Source organism: Olea europaea, chromosome 14 (genome assembly GCF_002742605.1).
Source record: "Olea europaea var. sylvestris chromosome 14, O_europaea_v1, whole genome shotgun sequence".
Taxonomy (NCBI): domain Eukaryota; kingdom Viridiplantae; phylum Streptophyta; class Magnoliopsida; order Lamiales; family Oleaceae; genus Olea; species Olea europaea.
The window spans coordinates 11,417,571-11,437,541 of NC_036250.1; the positions used below are offsets into that span (position 1 = coordinate 11,417,571).

General features: G+C 38.2%; 1 protein-coding gene across 3 annotated transcripts; it reads left to right on the forward strand.

The window, feature by feature from the left end:
* The first annotated feature begins 15,143 nt into the window (after nucleotides 1–15,143).
* LOC111409165 (F-box protein At5g39450-like) lies at nucleotides 15,144–19,037 on the forward strand. Of its 3 annotated transcripts, XM_023039141.1 has the most exons (3): nucleotides 15,145–15,430; nucleotides 15,569–17,423; nucleotides 18,655–19,037. In XM_023039141.1, exon 2 carries the CDS (start codon nucleotides 15,589–15,591, stop codon nucleotides 17,419–17,421), a length of 1,833 nt encoding a protein of 610 aa, XP_022894909.1. In that variant the 5' UTR covers nucleotides 15,145–15,430; nucleotides 15,569–15,588; the 3' UTR covers nucleotides 17,422–17,423; nucleotides 18,655–19,037. The 3 variants fall into 3 exon arrangements, with proteins under 3 accessions (XP_022894907.1, XP_022894909.1, XP_022894908.1); XM_023039139.1 differs by having other exon boundaries at nucleotides 15,144–17,423; XM_023039140.1 differs by having other exon boundaries at nucleotides 15,150–17,405; nucleotides 18,655–19,034.
* Nucleotides 19,038–19,971: the final 934 nt, after the last annotated feature.

The window sequence follows — 19,971 nt, forward strand, 5'->3', positions numbered from 1 at the left end:
TTTATCTTATTTTACTAAATGAAAAATTTTAAACTATCAAAATATTTTCAATTAACAGCATTGTAATATTATATAATATTATTTGTTATTTAAAAATTATGTGTAAAGTATAATACAATTTTCAAAATGAAAATAAATAAATTAGGTGTAATAGATTATGTGATAATATATAAAATATATTGAATTATTATAACAAATTGAATTGGGTTGTTATTGAATCGGATTGACCTATTTCCAAATTTGTTTCATTTATTTAACGGATTATCGAATTTCAATCTCGATCAAGTTATCGGACTAAGATCCGAAATTCATCTCTCATTAATTTTATCAGATTCTAGAAAAAATCAGTCTATTGATAGCACTACCTGAAGCCTTGACTTGAATATTATAATAAATCCAATGAGCCCCCTTCAATTATGGTTTAATGCATGTATTTATAGAACAAGATTTAGGTCAAGTTCCTGTTCAAATTAGTTCGACAAAGGGTTTGAGAAGAAAAAAGAAATAATTCTCCTTTTCAATTGGACTATTTTTCTCGTGCAACTTTTTTTCTTCATCTTCCAATAATCGCAATTGTAATTTACTTTCCAAACTTTCCAAATATCAAATTTTACTCCCTAAATTCGTATTTTTTACCGAATGCTCCATTAATATTTTTATTTGATCATTTACAGTTCAATTAATCTTCAATTACTCCTAACAAAATCCAATTAAGATTCAAATAGACCATTTTCAATCAAATATATCCAAGTTATGATTTTTTCTTACAATTGATATTAATTTACACAATTAATTAGACAGTCGCTCCATTTTCATAAACTAAATAAGAATAAAAGCTCAAATAAATGCATAATAGTTTAGAAACATAAGCTAAGTATATTGGTTTTTGGAGCATACTCTTACTCTTATGCCTAATTAAAAATTATGCTTTCTTAGTCTATGTTTTGCTCAAGTTTATGTTTCTCAAACTACTTTAATTTTTACAATTCAACGAATTAAAAGTATTATTCACCACCTATTTCTATTTATTTAGAATTTCATCATTTATAAAAACTTCCTAAACTTCTTAATTTCAAATTACAATAAGCTTTCAAGGAATGATATTTCAAGATCAAGTTGAAAAATTGTTGAGAGATAATTTTAAAAATATATTTTAAGGCCCTGTTTGAGTCCCAATATTTTCTCATTAAAATGAAAAATATGACCGTTACCTATCACATCAAACCATCTGTTGACACATAAAAATTCAGCCCAAATCAAATGGCCCAAGGAATGACGCCCAATTGGAGGATCCCCAAATCAGATAGCCCAAAGAACGAAGTCCAATTAGACAATTCAAGATAAAGGCCCAAATAGGGAGGCCCAGGAATGCGGTAACACCATCGCCCAAGTTTGCAAGTCGCCCAGAATCTGAGCGAATGGAGTGTCATGCAGTCGCCCAGAGCTGTTACTCTATTCTCGCCCAAACCTTCGAGTCGCCCAAGGTTTTAGCAAACATGAAGTGTTGTGGTTATCAAGAAGTGCAGTTATCAAAGCAGCCCTATCACGTTCCACGATTCAAGGAACTTAATTGAAGACGGTTGAACGACAAAGAGTAATGACAGCAGTTAGAAAAGGTAGTTCCATGACAAGTTGGCCATTACGAGGAAAGTGGGCAGTTATAGAACGATCCAACAGTTTTTAGGCGGTTGATCACAAAGAAGATCATCCAGGGAGTATAAAAGGAAGGAAGGACATAGAACAAATGACCGAATCAAAAACTCTCGAACAGAGAACATGTAATTTTAAATTTCTTAGCTTAGATTTAAACACTTCTTTCAGTAACTCGTGTGCTTGCGCCCCTTGGAGGCATTTTGTTTTTAATTTCCGATTGTAAAGTCACCGCCAATAAAGAACACCCCTTTTTGGGATTTTGTTTCAAGAGGTTTGTCCCTTACACAATCGTCTGGTCCCTTTTTAATTGTTAGCGACTAACACGCGCGAAACAATTTGGCACGCCCAGTGGGACAGTGGTGTTTGGTGTTGAAAATACAAAAGGTGAAACAATATGCCTTAAAGATCCGATAAGGAAGCAGCAAGTCAGGGATGAATCCAGTCTGTGATCGAGCGATATGAGAAGCAGCATGCCTCTCCACGAACAGATGGACAGAATCAGAGCAGTAACAGTCGTTACGAACCAATGACAGAATTGAGTCCTCGAACCATGTGTGCATTACTTGGAGAACTCACACAAGTTGTTGTTGAACAGGTAAATCTTCGAAATATTCATAATATGAAAAGATTTACCCAAAATGGGAATGCACATTATGACAACATGGCCAAACAACTAAACACTTTGAACGAAACAATGAATAAGTTAGTAGGCCAAATATGTCAATCGGTTATACCTCTTGCAAATCACTTTCAAACTAGGACAATTGTGGGACATAATCCGTCAGTCCTAAATTAGAATCCAGGGGTAGAACCACTTTCTGGTCCCTCTACTTCAAACCAAGGGGGTGGTGCAGTGCCAAATCAGAACAATGGTAGTGGTACGCGTAATTTGAGAGGTAATCCAAATATAAGAGATAGTATCCTAAACAATGGACATAATACCCCACGTGTTAATGAGAGAATAGATGTTCAGGCTAATGGTAATGGCCCTAATCATGGTAACTTTGTGCCAATCAAGGACCAAATATCAGGCCTCATGCAAATCAACCGGTTAACCAACCTGTAGGAATTCCATATGACCCCAACGTCATGTTGAGGAATCAGATTATGGAAATCGTACAGGATCAGATGGCTTTTGGGGTGCGTCCCGTCCTTAGGCCGACTTACACAAAGCCATATCCTGATTGGGTAGACCAAGTATATCCATGGCCTAGAGGTTATAAAGTGCCAAAATTCTCACTGTTTACCGATTTAGGAGAGGTGCCTACTCTAGAACACATAGGGCGATTCACATTGCAAAGTGGTGATGTAACCGATTACCATAAAATGAGGCTTTTCCCTAGTTCATTAACAGGAGTAGCTTTCTCCTGGTTCATCAACTTGCCAGCGAACTCTGTTCAAACATGGCAACAATTGGAACAATTATTCCACGCTCAGTTTTATAAAACTGAGTCCGAAGTCACTTTAGCTGATTTGGCGAATCTACGTCAAATGCCAAACGAATGGGCAGAAAGTTTTCTCCAAAGGTTCAAAACAGCAAGAAGCAAGTGTTTTGTACCTCTGCCCGAAAAAGGATTTGTCAAAATCGCTCAGGGCTGTTTAAACTTTGATTTAAAAAAGAAATTCCAAGACAAAGAATTTTTCGACCTTTTCTAGTTGAGTGCGAATGTGATTAGGTATGAACGACTGATAAGAGAAGAAGAGCAGATGAAAAATTCTAGTAAAGAGACTTATTAAAAAGACCCAAATTTTGACGTTCATACCATCAGCGACGAGTCATACGATCAGGCCGAAACGTGTTTGGTCGAATTGGTCAAAGGAGATACGTATACTTGTCCTATAATGGCTAAGTCTAGACCATCGGGTAAAGATGAACCCATAAAAGATGGAAACATAAAGGCTAGAATGTTCTCGTTCGATGTAACCAAAGCTGACCTTATATTTGATAAATTATATAGGGATAAGCAGATAAAGCTGAGCGATAAACATAAATTGCCAAACCCTGAACAAATTAAGGGTAAAAATTATTGTAAGTGGCATAATGCATGTTCACATTTGACTAACAATTGCTTGGTTTTTCGCCATGTACTGCAGGATGCCATTGACTCAGGACGAATTACGTTCGATGATAAGAAGAAGATGGCAGTGGATGAAAATCCTTTTCCACAGCCACTTGGAGTGAACATGGTGACGTTTGGTTTCAAAAACAAGTTGCCAAAATTCAAGTTGGTCATAGATGATGGAGAAGAGGACCCTAGATCACATCCCAGTGTCTTTGAACGAATCAAGGGGAAAGAACCAAAAAGGACGAAGACGTCCTGTGTGCAAATGTAAAAGAGAAGTGAGTGGGAACATGGAGAAACCAGGGATATGGCAGCATCCCCATCGCCCTACTTTCTTCCCAAACACTCAGCCTGGTAGAGGGCGAGGTACATCATTCTATAGAGGACCGCCTTTTAAGAGGCAGTTCAGGCCAGCAGATAATGGGAGAACATTCAGGGCGCAACCTCGCCGGCCAAATGTATGGCATTCGTTCCAGTATAATGCAATAAGAGCAATACCCTTCGATGAGATGACTAGAACCCAACAAAGGCATTTTCAATGAAACTATGGACGAATGATGAGGCAGCAACAGGGAGTGCCACATCCTAAAGCGCCTAAACTACTCAAGATAGCCAATCAAAATGTTCTCAAGGATAGTGAAGAAACCGGTACAGATGAATCAATGAAAGAGCTGCCAGAAACTTCTTCTGGGAGATCAAAGTTTGAGCGGGACAGAAGGGATGGAGAAGATCCAGATCAGCCGCTTACTATCCAGTTCGGTACGTTACCTCCTGTCGTGGCCAATAATTACTTACTGGCCAATGAATTCAAGAATAAAGAAAAACAAGAAGAAGAAAGGGAGGACAACGAAGGAGAGACTTGCGTGCTGGAATGTGAAGAAGACCAGACTTTTAGAGAGGCCTACGACGATGAAGAAGACAACGGGATGACAGACATTGAAGAAGAAATCGACCTAGAAGCAGAAGGAAGAAGGAGAGGAGTATTGCGCAATACTCTGTTGAAGCAACTACATCGAGAGGGAGTTCGCGAAGTAGACTTGTTGGGAGAACCATCTAGGCGTCATTTTGATTTCTACGTACTGTACGGGACACCCAAAAGGAAGAAGAGAGTGTCTCGCTCTGAAAAGTATGGATCACCTCCAAGAATAATGCCCCCTCCCACAGGTTGGGTAACTGATGAGGAAGCATTAGAAAACAGTAAGAAGGAAATTCAGGAGACAGAGGCTCAGCACGATATGCTGCATGTCGACTTATGACAGGGGGATAATTCGACAGAAAACAAGCAGGAACTAGAAATAGAGGCTGCTGAAAAGGTTATTTTTAAACGGCCAGCCATGAAATCGACTAAATACTTGAGGCCATTGTACGTTAAAGCTCTAGTTAACGGCATCCCTGTGGCAAAAGTGCTTGTCGATAATGGAGCAGCTATAAACACCATTCCATCTAGGATGATGAGGAAATTTGCAAAGACAGAAGGTGACATAATTCCAACAGAAGTTATCCTTACGAGTTTCAACGGAGGAGCAACTTCAGCTAAGGGAGTTATGCCATTGGACATAACTATAGGGACGACTACTAGGACCACGGTCTTCTTTGTCATAGATGGTCCTACTAGTTATAATGTGTTACTAGGAAGAGATTGGATACACGGAAGTCACTGTATACCCTCATCGCTCCATCAATGCCTGATTTTTTGGAATAACAAAGGTGAAGCAAATGTGGTACAGGCCGATTATAGGCCTTTTGTCGCAGAAGCAAACTTGATAGAAAAGTTCATGTACGAAGGAAACTATGGACCTGTCAGGGTAGTACAAGATGGGGAAAAAACTCAAATTTTGCGCAAAGCGAAGAGCCATTTTCAGTGGACGCACTCACTAAAATGTTCAGACAGATGAGGCCAAATATAGTGGCCCTAGAAGAGCCAGTAATTGACAAAAGAATAATCAAGGAGTCTTGAATGAGTTCTAAGCAACAAGAGCAAACGGCTGATATTCAGGCCTTCAAAGCCAAATTAATGGCTTTCGATAAGGAATGTAATGACAAGGCGAAAGAAGAGACAGCCCTGAAAGCGCTGAAAGACAAATTAGCAGTATTCGAGTTAGAACAAAGCATTGGCCGAGAAGTCAACAAGGTGGACTATTTAGAAGAAAAAGTACTTACAAAGGAACTGGACGACGAAGTGATGCGGATCATCAAACCTGGATACGCTCAAGCACAAGACCCTCTGATCAAAGTAAATATTGGCAATGAAGGAGAAGATCGTCCAACATTCATCCTCGATCAAGAGGTTAGTGATAAATTAATCGCTTTGTTAAAGATGTATAAAGATTGTTTTGCTTGGGAATATGAACAAATGCCTGGTTTAGATAGAGACTTGGTGGAACATAGGTTACCAACTAAGCCTAATTTTAAACCTCATAGGCAGCCTCCTAGACGTTTTGCTCCTAATGTACTCCTTGAGATTAAGAAAGAGATAGAGCGATTATTGAAAGCAGGCTTAATTAGAACAGCCAGGTATGTCGAATGGTTGTCCAATATCGTACCAGTACAAAAAAAGAATGGTAAACTAAGGGTGTGCATAGACTTTAGGAATTTAAACATAGCTACACTCAAAGATGAGTATCCAATGCCCACGGTGGATTCTTTAGTAGACTCAACTGCCACGTCATGTATTCTTTCATGGATGGGTATTCAGGATATAATCAAATTTATATAGCTGAAGAAGACATACACAAAACTGCCTTTAGATGCCCTGGGTCTCTAAGAGGTTTTGAATAGGTGGTCATGCCTTTCGACCTAAAAAATACAGGAGCAACTTATCAAAGGGCAATGAATTTAATCTTTAATGATATGATAGGCAAGTTTGTTGAAGTGTATGTAGATGACATAGTAGTCAAATCCATTAAAGAAGAGGACCATTTCGAGCAGTTAAGATGTTCGTTTGAGCGAATGAAACAATATAAGCTAAAGTTGAATTCCTTGAAATGTGCATTTGGTGTTAATGCCGGGAATTTTCTTGGTTTCTTGGTACACAAAAGAGGGATTGAATTTGATAAAAATAAAGCGAAGGCCATTTTAAAGACCAAACCACCTAGCAACAAAAAAGAATTGCAAAGGTTTCTGGGCCAAGTAAACTTTTTAGACGCTTTATTTCTAACTGTGCAGGGCGAACTAAAGTCTTTTCGCTGCTCTTAAAACTGAAAAATCAGGACGAATTCATCTGGAAAGAAGAACATCAAAAGACTTTTGAAAGCCTGAAAACATATTTATCAAATCCACCAGTGTTGGTGTCACCAATCCAAGGACGGCCAATGAAAGTATACGTATCGGCTGAAAAAGAATCAATAGCTGGAATGGTCGCACAGGAAGACCAATTTGGTGAAGAAAGGGCAATTTACTACTTAAGTAGACGGTTAACAAAATGTGAATGTAATTACTCTACTATCGAAAAATTATGTCTTGCACTGTATTTCACATGTACAAAATTAAGGGCTTATTTACGGCCCGTAACCGTTTATTTAATTTCTAAAGTAAATTTAGTTAAGTATATGTTTTCGCGCCCTATTTTACACCAAATGGTAGGCCTTTGGACATTAGCTTTATCAGAATTCGAGATACAATATATACCTCAAAAGGTAGTAAAAAATCAGGCTTTGGCTAACTTTCTAGCCGACCATCCATGCCTTGACATGCCTAAAGAAATTGAATTAGAAATCAATTCGTTCGAGCTAAAAGCTTGGGTGTTGTATTTCGATGGGTCAAAAACTTCTAAAGGTGCAGGAGTAGGAATAGCATTGATTAATCCTTTAGGGATTTGCTACAAGTTCGCATTCACTTTAGACAGAATGTGCTCCAACAATCAGGCCGAATATGAAGACTTAATCGTAGGCTTAGAACTAATGATAGATATGGGAGTAAAAAATGTGATCGTTATGGACGATTCTCAATTGGTAATTCACCAATTGATTGGTAATTTTAAATGCCAAAGTGATTCCATTATAAGTCAATATGAGATCGCCCAAAAATTGTCAGAAGAATTCGACCAAGTAGAACTTCAATGCGTTAATAGGATATATAACGACGTGGCAAATGAGTTAGCCCAAATGGCCTCAGGGTACTCAAAGGTTTTGAATTGGAAGTCTACTTTTGAGTATAGAACCATATTGCCCGTGACTCAAAGAATGGCGAGAAAGATTGAATTTCACTGCATACAAGATGGAGATGCAATGGATTGGAGAACAGAGATTAAAATGTTCCTTAAAAAACCCAATGGAGGGATTAGTAGGAAAATGAAGCTGTGTTTGCTGAACTATACACTAATAGATGAAGAGTTGTTTAAGAAACGCTCTGATAGTATATTGTTAAAGTGTGTAAGTTTGCAAGAAGCCAGGACGATCATGGCTGAGGTGCATGAAGGGATATGTGGAGCTCATCAAGCTGGCCAAAGGATGAGATGGTTAATTATTAGGAGTGGATATTTTTGGCCAAAGATGGGAGAATTATACGTTCAGTATGCAAAGAGTTGTTTAGCATGTCAAAAGCATGGTCCAATACAAAGGGTGCCAGCACGAGAGATGGCACCTATTATTAAACTTTGGTTGTTCAAGGGTTGGGCGATAGACCTGATAGGGAAGATTTATCCCCCATCGTCCAAGCAACATACTTTTATTATAGTTGCAACCAACTATTTCACCAAGTGGGTAGAGGCGGTCCCTTTGAAAGAGATCACCCAAAAGAATGTCATAGAGTTTATCCGCGATCACATCATTTATAGGTTTGGAATTCCACAAATGTTGATGGTAGATCACGGAACATCTTTGAATGGGGATCAAGTGAACAAGTTTTTGAGCGAGTTTGGGGTTAAATTAGTAAACTCCACACCATATTACGCTCAATCCAACGGACAAGCAGAATCTTCTAATAAGATTCTAAAAAATATCATCAGAAAGATGATAGATGAAAATGCCAGAAATTGGCACGAATGTCTGAATAAGGCCTTATGGGCTTATAGAACATCACCTCGGTCAAGTACCAAAATTACTCCTTTCGAACTTACTTATGGACAGGAGGCCGTTTTGCCTATGGAAATCAACGTGCAATCGATTAGAGTGTGCTTGCAACATAAGTTAAATGATGATGAGCATACCGAATCACTAGTTCAAAATTTATTGGGGTTGGACGAATTAAAGTTGGACGTCCTAGATAAATTGCAAGTTCAAAAACAAAGAATGGCTAAGTTTTATAATAAAAAAGTCATAACCAAGTCGTTCAGCCTGGGTGAACTAGTTTGGAAGACGATACTCCATTTGGATAGCAAGGATCCAAAGTACGGGAAGTGGTCGCCCAATTGGGAAGGACCATACAAAATAAACAGTGTGTTACCCAATGGAGCGTATAATTTGGAAGATTTAGATGACACCAAGCACGTGAGATTCATTAACGGCAAATATTTGAAAAAATATGTTCCTTCTTTAGGGAATGTGAATAGATAAAAGTATAATTAGAACATGTTGAACGATTAAGGATAACAAAGTCAGAGCGAAATACGTTCAAATAAAGTCCTTTATTATCAAACGTTCATTATAAAGATGCAAAAATACAAATAATGGATGCTCTACAAACTACAATTAAAAGTAAGCTAATCTCCCGGTCGATCGCCGAGTAAGAGGGTGGACTGGCCTTGCACCGCCTTCCTAAATGCATCGCTGCAATGGCGGGCAAAGAGGCTGAGAAGCACTCTCAGCAAGCAAGGTGGCCCGCAAGCATCCCAAAAATTGTCTTCTATCATCAAACTCCTTGTAAAGGACAAAGAGACGATGGGAAAAACTTTCCTGCTGGCCAAAAAATATTTCCTATACCTCCCATACCAAAGGTGACATCAAGGCAAATAGTAAAATGGGTGGACCAAACAATCCATTTTTATAGAAGACGAAGGTTTTGGATTAATTGTCAGAATGCCAAACAATGGCAGCAAATTGGTTTCGAAAAAGAAAATGAAAATAAAGATGTAAGATGGAAAGTGCAAAGCATACGTACATTTATAGGGGGTGGAGATGAAGAGACAGAATATGAACAGCCACATTCTGCCTAGTAAATGGAATTAAGTAGCCCAAAGTCTTGGGAAAAGAGGTGGAAATATCAAGAGAAAATGTGCAAGATTTTTAGCACAAAGCAGTTAAATGCTTGAAAAATTGGCGATTAAAAGACAAACGTCAAATAAATGCACAAGAAGTTAACATATATGTTCATTAATGATGAACAAGGTTACAAAGGGAAAGTCAAATGCGAAATTGCAAAAATAAAAGTTAAGGCGTCATACGTCTTAATTACAATCCACCCCAACCCCATACTAAACGAATTCGTTCCCTAAGTTTTTCCGAATCCTCGTTCTGCCGAGAGAAAGTGATGTTCAATTCGACCACGACATCATTATCAATTTCCAACTTCTTGTACTGATCGACCAAAGACTTAGTTCACTCAATTCCCTGGGAGGCGTTACGCTTTTTAGTAGCCATTCTCGCCTTGCAGTCGTCCATTTTGGCTTGAAGTTCCTTCATCTGAGCAACCAAACTAACCATCAAAGAGTCTTCAATCATGACTTCGGAAGATATTTCTTTCAACTCGTCCACAGCCTTATTGATCTCCAGACGCAAAGACTCTTTTTCAGATACGGCGCGAAGATATTGAGTACTTTTGGTCTTCAGTTCAACATTCTTGGCCAGCAAGGAGAGGACCTCGGAATGGATAACTTTCAACGTCGCTTTAAAATCGGCAGAAAGATTGAGCGACGGAAGTGTCAGTGCTTGCTCCAACTTCGCATTCAAATGTTCAAACTTATCCATATATTTGACAGCACTAGCCTTACCACTGTCCATATCCATGAAGGACACGTACTCAAATATCGACTGCTTGAGGAACTTCAAATCTTCCTCTGAAGAAGTAGCAGGACGACCAGATGGAGTAGGGCGAGATGTCTTGACTTACCCCCAGGAAGCGAACAAGTCTTGGATGAAACGCACAATCTTGTCAGTATCCTGCAAAGAAAATTGCCAATATTGAAGATTCTCACTACAATGAACAAGATGGAAATAAAAGTGAAGCAAAGATTACCTCATCAATAATCGTGGAAGATGGCATATCCTCAGCCAAGTCCGCCACCTGTGATTCCACCATTCATGAGGACTTCCCCTTGTCTGAGCGAGAAGATGTTGCCATAATGGGCAGACTCATAGGAGCATCTGCAGAACTCAAAAGCAACAAATCAGAAACCAATAGCACAAGCAAAGGTAAAGCATAAAAAAACTAAATTACCTTCTGTTTCGATGTTTGGGGGGTTGACGCCCTGGGAAGAAGGTGGCTCATCCATTGGTTGTGATGAGGATTCTGGGATTGAAGATGTCTCTTTAAACGTAGTCCCTTTATCAGCTGGTTTGGATGAAGCAGCCTCAGCGGAGGATGATGGAGCAGGAGCTACCAATACCAAAGCCTTTAAAGGAGAGGCTGAACTTTTCTGAGAAGTCCAAATAAATTATCAGCACACAGAAAAGTTTCAAGTATGGAAAAGTATGCTTGTAAGTAAACCAATTTAATTACCTTCCTCCTGATGATAAGAGGGGTATCATCATCATCATCATCATCATCATCAACATCATCCTCCAGAATGGGAGATGCTGAGGCTGAAAGTTTGCGGCTTGGGGCACTTTTGGCTGCAGTAGGCTTGGCAGGGAGAGAAGAAGATGGACGAGCAGACTATTTAGCACGACGAGGAGGAGAAGGACTCCGGATGGACAAAGGAGTGACTAAAACAGGAGGAGGGGAAGAAATGTTTGGCTGGTCCAGTGAATGAAAGGCACGATTGGCATCAGTAGCAAACAATCTGCGCTTCACTGACGGCCAGAGCTGTTCAAAAAGGGGATGGATGGCATGGCTAGAATTGAAGGGGGCTAATGAAAAATAGCTTGTTAAAAGAAGATTGCGAGCATTTATAACATTTGCCTCCGCCTTATTAATAATATGGAAGCGGTTAATCAAGTTCCTTAAATAGCAAGGAGGAACAGGCCAAGTTTGGCAGAAACCAAGTTGGCGAGCAAAAAATTGGGGAGCATATATTTCTACCCCTACCTTGGCATTGGTCCCAGTTAAAATATCATGAAATAACTCCCTCCTGGTTAAAAACTGGATCCAAATGAGCAGAGAGATGCTCGCGCTGTCTATAGTGGAGGGAGGATGCACATAGTTTGGAGTAAAAAAGGGAGGAAAAAGAAAGAAGGAAGGGATTGAATCCAAAGAATAAAAGAATGAAAAAAATGTCCCTTCTAGACATATTTACAGGAGCCAAGGGCTCAATGGCTAGCCCATAGCAGCTAGCAGAAGAACGAGAAATTGATGGAGCACCAAGCAATGGAAAATAGGATCTCAACCATATTTGAGTGAACCAAAGAGGTCCACTACCAGTGGGAGATGCACCATTTTTCATTTGAGTTTGAAGAGAAGCCATGCCTCTATAAAGGACGGCTAAAAAGAAAGAACATAAATTCAAAGGCCTGCCACGCGGCAATTCGTGGGCTATGGGTAAATAACTCAGGGAGGGCTTTATGCTTGGCGCACACAAAATATATTTACAAAGCCAAACCAGAAGTAAGGCCACTCGCTCAGTATGGGAAGGCTCAGCGCTCGAATGGTTATGAGGATTTGCAAGCTTGAATAAGACTCGGCAAGGTTTCTACCAAACTTTGGGGCGCCACCAGAAACCAAGATATCAGGAAAAATGGTATTGCCCAAAGGTAGCAGATTTATTAGAGCCCCAACATCCCTTAAAGTAATAGATATAGGGCCAAGAGGGAAAATAAATGTATTATACTCAGAAGACCAAAAACTCAAAGCGATCGAAAAAAGTGTTGAATCAAAAGTAGGGGGTTGAAGAGAGATTTCTAACAAATCAGAAATCTTAGCATTATCAAAAAGTGCCTTAGTAGGACCATTGTCCACAAGGCGAGCATGCCACCTACGGAAAACTACATCAGATTTAGGCCAAGTGCGAATACCTCTTTCGCGAAGTGGCCTCAGCGGCAGAGAGTTTAGAAACGGAGGGCCTTGAGTACAAGGAAATAGCTAGCCCACGCTCCTGTTTGACTGCCTCTACATTGTTGAAGAAAGGACCTAGGTAGAACTTATTGAGTTCGACATTGGCAGGCGCGAGAAAGTTCGGAGTTATGTATGGACGATTCAGAAGTTTCTGAAAGTCATCAAAACTAAAGGAGTCGCCAGATTGAGATTGTGAAGTAGCCATTAGGGATGAAACGGAGTTTTTTCAGAGTTACGTAGCAGGGAAGCAAAAAGATGAACAGTAAATCGTGGGAGAGAAACGCGAAAAAGTGAGGCGTGATTTAATGGTGCAGTGAAATGGCGTGTTTGGGGGTTATAAGGGTTTGCAAAACGTCGCACCTTTTCAAGCTATGGAAGAAAACAATGATTGAAATTCTTGGAAATTTCGAATGTTGTTGGAAACACAAAGTGAATATGGCAAAATTTAATAATTGGTATTAATTCTGCCATATTGGGGGGTAATTGTTGACACATAAAAATTCAGCCCAAATCGAACGGCCCAAGGAATGAAGTCCAATTGGAGGATCCCCAAATCAGATAGCCCAAAGAACGAAACCCAATCAGACAATTCAAGATGAAGGCCCAAATAGGGAGGCCTAGGAACGCGGTAACACCATCGCTCAAGTTTGCAAGTCGCCCAGAATCTGAGCAAATGGAGTGCCATACAGTCGTCCAGAACTGTTACTCTATTCTCGCCCAAACCTTCGAGTCGCCCAAGGTCTTAGCAAACATGAAGTGTTGTGGTTATCAAGAAGTGCAGTTATCAAAGCAGCCCTATTGCGTTCCACGATTTAAGGAACTTAATTGAAGACGGTTGAACGACAAAGAGTAATGAAAGCAGTTAGAAAAGGTAGTTCCATGACAAGTTGGCCATTACGAGGAAAGTGGACAGTTATAGAACGATCCAACAGTTTTTAGGCGGTTGATCACAAGGAAGATCATCCAAGAAGTATAAAAGGAAGGAATGACATAGAGCAAAGGACCGAATCAAAAACTCTCGAATAGAGAACATGTAATTTTAAATTTCTTAGCTTAGATTTAAACACTTTTTTCAGTAACTCGTGTGCTTGCGCCACTTGGAGGTATTTTGTTTTTAATTTCCGATTGTAAAGTCACCGCCAATAAAGAACACCCCTTTTTGGGACTTTGTCTCAAGAGGTTTGTCCCTTACACAATCGTCTGATCCCTTTTTAATTGTTAGCGACTAACATGCGCGAAACACCATCATATTTGACTTTTTCTCTCTTGTGTGGGACCCATAACGATTATATTTTTCATTCTTATTTTTACAATAATGTGGTTCAAACGGGGCTAAATGAAAACTTGTTTAAAAAATGTGTATAAATTATTTAAATTATAATAAATAGAAATGTGTGCAAACGCAAATGTTTAAATCTCAAGAAAAATACAAAAAATTTACCCAGGCCTTACTTGAACCCATTATTTTCTCATTAAAATGAAAAATATGACCGTTATCTATTATATCAAGTCATCATATTAGACTTTTTATTTTTTGTATAGAACCCATAATGACTATATTTTTATTCTCATTTTTATAATAACGTAGTTGAAATGGGGACCAAACATGTTCTACATAAATTACAAGTAAATTTGATGGGCAAACGTGGCCACATGCGTTAGGCACTGCTGCTTGGACTTTTCTAGTGATCGTGGAGAATTTGGCTTCGGTATGAAGCTGAGTTCAAAATTGGCAGGCTGGAATGGAATTTACCATTCCTGCATTAAGGGCCTTGTCCCCTTTTAATTTCAAAAAATATATTATGAAATAATGATTGATGTTGAAATATTTGATTAAAAAAGAATTTTTTTTTAATTATGTGTAATATTATTTTAATAAAAAATGTGTGATTTTCAAAATGAATAACGTAAAAAAAATAATATAATAGAATAATTGACAAACATGAGCTAACTTTTATTATTTTATAGAGTCTGCACACATTGAAATTTTTGGATAGTCATCATAAATCCGACTTATCCCATTTCCTCCTATTTTAATCCTTTTCCAGTGAAAGATCCTAATCCTATTATATCAATTATATTAGGTTCTTCCACAATATTGAATTTGGATGTGAAAGAAATTTTTGTTAATAAAAAATTCTTATTCCAAATAAATTTTTGACCATTAATTTCTAGAAAGACAAAAATGTACGAGTGAAAAGATAATTATCTTCTGAAATTGTCAAATAACAGAATGTCAAGTGTAATTTGTTAATATTGCACTGTTCAACAGAACACAGTTTTGTAATATTTTCCCGTCCATGTCACACCGCCGGGGGCCCTGCCCCCTACTACTCACTCACACTCGCCACCACACATACGAACTTGTCCATTTTCTCTTAAGTAGTTAGTGAATTGATGACTTCTGCTCATCTTAACCCTGGTAAAAGGTTCACGTCAATCTGCCTATCATCTATTTTAAAATTGAAACTTTCCTTGAGTAACCAATTTCAATTCCTGCTGAATTTTTCTTCTTTCGCGATGCAAAATCTACAGGCGGAGTTTGGAGAATCCGATGTAATCCCATTTAACCCTCAGTTCAAAATCTAATCGTTTTGCCCCGATTTTGAATAAAAAGGGTTCTTGAAAAGGTACGAATGGAACCTTCTTTGTATTTATAGCAAATGATAGATTGGGTCAAGTAACGTTTCAACAATTTCTTGAATTCCCTTAATTTCAGAATTTTTACATGAATATACATACGCCTAAAAAGCTTCAAACTCTATCAGGAAAAGTTACACATACTGTAATGTTAACCGATCAGCGTGGATTAAGCTTTTTTATGGAATTACCAGACGACATATTTGTCGTAGTCAGCAGATCCCTCTCTCCGAGGGACGTGATTAATCTTGGTCTCTGCTGTCGACGCCTTCACTCTGTAGTGGCCTCCGATAAGGTGTGGCTTGCACAATGCACTAAATTGGGGTTATTTCCTTACAAGGACCTAATTGAATGGCGAAGGGGCATTTGCTCGTATAAGGCGCTTTGCCAGTTCCTAATGAATATTCTGCCGTTGCTGGGGATTTGGGTTCACCAAAACCCCGAGCTTGGCAATGTAGTTTATGTTATGCCTGGTTTCTTATCGATTGTTGGGTGCCGGATTATCCCCCAAGAGGTGGGTCCTTCAGGCCTCAAAGATGGTCCTATATTATGGGCGACTGTATTTGAAATTCTTTGCAACTATGAGGGCTCCACTGCATTCTTTTTACACGGGAGGGAGAGTGGAAAAGATTATGTATATCCTGGTTTGCTAAAAGCAGTTGATAGGACTTGCAACGTGCTTCTGCTTGAGGCTGAGCCTGGGCATCAGAGAAATGGAGGTAAATTGGTTCATAGTAAGAACTTTGCCCATCTAGTAGAAAAGGACGAATCACGAAAGATATCTAGGTCAGATGGTGAGATTTCTAAATCACAGAGAATGGCTGGACAGAAAGGGATGGTAGTTCCCTTTAGTCGGCTTGGATTTGGAGATAGGAGAAGGCTACTTGACATTATTACCAGCCAAATTCGTCTTCAGGTCCCTGATGCATCAAATGCTTTATTGTTTCCTCCCTTGAGAAATGACGAGGTTGATTTGCATAAGGATCTAGCATTCTTATATGAAAGGAGGTTATTGCTTTTTCAAATGTATAAGGGTGGTGTTGGGCACAATGATTTGAAGACTGAATCAAATTTAGATCCTACCCAATTAGGTTCAAGCGAGGTCAGAAAGAGTCTTGAATATACTTCTGGTTATCTTACTTCACAGACAAGAGATGGGACTCTGAAGAAGAAGACGATTTCTGGATTTATCAAGGGCGGTATCAAACAGATGCTTGGGAAATCAAGCTCAGCGAATGGTACCAACTGTGAGAGTAAGCACGCACAGCTTCATGAGTTTCTACGCCCGGGTGATACTATAGGATTGACTTTACGTGCTACAACCATGAAGTTATCTTCTTATAAGGCATGGCCAAATATGCATGATAATCGATTTGCCCTCTACAAGTTGCCTATACAGGTTCCAAGGTCAGACCATGAGTATGCTGGTTTATGGGGAGGCACTTTTGGTTGGCCTCCAGGTAGGCCTTCTGAAGACAAGCCTGGAAAGGCTCTATTCTTTCTGTTGCTCTCTTATGAAGAGTCTGATGGGCAGCAGGAACTAATTGCTACCAAGATTTTAGAAGGTACATCCTATGTGTTGCATCCAAATGGCTCAGCAATGTTTAAAGTTAATACTGCTCAGCCTTCATCAGAAATATTCCCTTGGGATACTGATGAAGATTCCAATCCAGTTAATGTTAAGTGGGCTTTTATGGGGGAAGGTATAGCACATGGGTATGGATTCAGATATCCTGGTTCGAAACCTGGTTCACTCTTTGTAATTCACGACGAATTGCTTGCTTTTATATGGAAAGAGTCCAGGGCTGTTTTGACCTTGCAGAGGCTCAACTTGCAAGAACTTTTGAAGAAGGGTGAAAGGGTGCCATCTTTATCCCCAGTTCCCAACTTCTCTTATCTAACCAAGACATACTCAAATGTCTTCTCTGGCCTCTCAAATTCGTCAAACAATTTATCTCTACCAGGGTATGCATTTTTCTGAAAGTACGTATTATTCATCCATTGCACACAAGTCTTAAAGTGGATAAATCGTTTCACTGTGATCATCATTTATATGGATATTGTATGATATATTTTCAGCAATTTAGTGGAGTAATATTTACAGAAGTATATTACAAAATTTGGTTACAAATCTGGTGAAGTATAAGTCAAGTTTTTGGGATCAATCGAACGTTTATTAGGCATCCTGTTCTGCCATAACAGTATTTATGAAATTTTGTGTGGTATAAAATTTTCTACTTGCACCCTGAAATTTTTCTGACCCTGGTTTATAGTTGCTTTTTTATTTATTTTTCTTCTTTCTATTGTTTTATTCAGTTACCAGTAATCATATTTATTTTGTGATTTGTCATCTGTTTACTATTTTCTTCTGATCGCCGTGGCAGTTATGACGAGTTAAATTTCTATGTAGTCTCTTTCTAGATTTGAGGACTGAGATACTAGTTGCCTACTGGAACTTTTTATTTAATTCGAATGACTTGTTCCTTCGTTATTTGCTCCACTGGCCTGGACCACTTGGTGCATGCGAATTAAGGAATACTTCTCGAACTAAGTATTATCACTGGAAGCCCTTGTAACTACATATGATTTTTAAGTTCTATCCTAATATTGCCCACTTTACACACAACATTCTTTCTTATCAATGTTATTTTACTAAGTAAAGAATGCGAATTTCCTTGTATTAACTTGTTCATAAGTCAAAAGTTGTTCATGCTTTGTATTGCATGAACACTTCAAGTAAGGTGGCATGTCCAAATCTAACACGTGTCCGATATCGATACTCCTCGAGTACTGTATCATTGTTTTTTTTTTTTTTTACTTTATCCGAAATATTATATATTTTCAAATTAAAATTATTATTAAATAACAAATAGGTACTCATATTTAAAATATATTAAAAAAATTAATAATAAATATAAAACTAAATATGTAAATTAAGAATTTTAAAAAATTTAACCAACGTGTCATGTTAGTATTTTTTCGAAAAATCGTGTGTCGACGTATTCTACACAACACATGTCCATATCTGTGCATCATATTTCATGCCTGTTGGGTTCTCTTACTTACATGGCAGCATTACTTAAAAACATACAGTTTTTTTTCTCGAATATAGAACTGGTAACATTTGGAGAGGAAGTATAACAAGCATGCCAGTTATAATTTTTATTGTTTTTCGAAAAATTAACATAGAAAGTTACATGCTTTTTTGGTTCAGATGAAGTTGTCAAGCTAGAAGAAGCCAAATACTTTATAGTGAGAAGAAAGCTCTATTGTGGTGATGGAAGAACCGTTATTTCATTCCTCCAGATCAGGACTTTGGAGTGCAGGTGGTCTCCAATGGAGTGAGAATTTAGCTTTAAAAAATATGAATGCTTATCCATGTGATTTAAGGTTGTAAAAAAATTGTCAGTTATGTGAATAATTGCCCACGATAAAGTGGGACGAAAAAAGAGGAATTAGAAGTCCTAAACTTGATGGCTTTATCTGAGGATCATGCATTTCATGAAATTTATAAAAGAACTATTTGTGGATAATCACCTACGAAGAAGGTGAGAAAAAGAGGATATGGAAGTCCTTTAGTTAATGGCTTTGTCAGTAGATTGTGTATTCCATGAAATATGTAATGCTTCTGTTTGATCCACGTTCTTTAAAACTTATTTTTTGCCAACTCATTTTCAACAATATATTCTTTTAATAGAATAATTCTGTATGTAAATCCAAAATTTTTCCTACTTTTTATCAAACATTTTTCAAACAAATCAGTTTTTACAAAATCTATTTTCAAAAAATGGGGCTCAAAAAAGGGAATTTATGAAAAGTTAACGGCTTAATTGGGTTTCACGTTTTTAAAGATTCGTGTTTCTCAAGTTAACAAAGAAGGAAATTAAATTATGGCATTTTATCAATGTGCCAAAAAGATCTGATAATAAAATTCATTTCTCTTGTGAGCACTTGCCTATGTTACGATCAAGCTACAAAGGGTGCATTGATTAAATTTTGATGTCATTGGAGGAGCATTGGAATATGAATGTTTAAATTTTCCTTCGACTAGAAAAATGTGATAGACGAAACTAATTAATGATTGGAACTGAGTGCACCGTCAACATGGTTGAAAAGTCTTTGCTGGAAAATTTTGTGTCGGCAACAACCATCATCAAGTGTATGGAACTAGCGAAGGGTGATGAGACTCTTGAGTCTTGATTTATAAGCAATGGCACAATGATAATACGCTAGGATGAGTATCCAACTTTCCATGAGAGGTCAAGACTTAGGATCAATCAAAATGTTACTAAACATAAGCTAGATACATACAAACTCTAATTTATGTATTTACATATGCACATAAGTAATGGGTTAGGAATTTTTTCCCCTTTTTTTGGGGGTCTGCAGCATGAATTGTTTTGCTCATAATAGTAAATGCTGGTGGTACAATTGACATATAATTAGATTGAATGAGATTGATTATAGTTTTTGTTTATATAAGTCCCGATTTCCACATCAAAGATTCTAGAACTATGATAGACCCCCGGTT

Excerpts from the sequence above, each read along its gene's own strand:
- LOC111409165 (XM_023039139.1), top strand. The coding sequence starts at position 15,529 with ATGAATATACATACGCCTAAAAAGCTTCAAACTCTATCAGGAAAAGTT.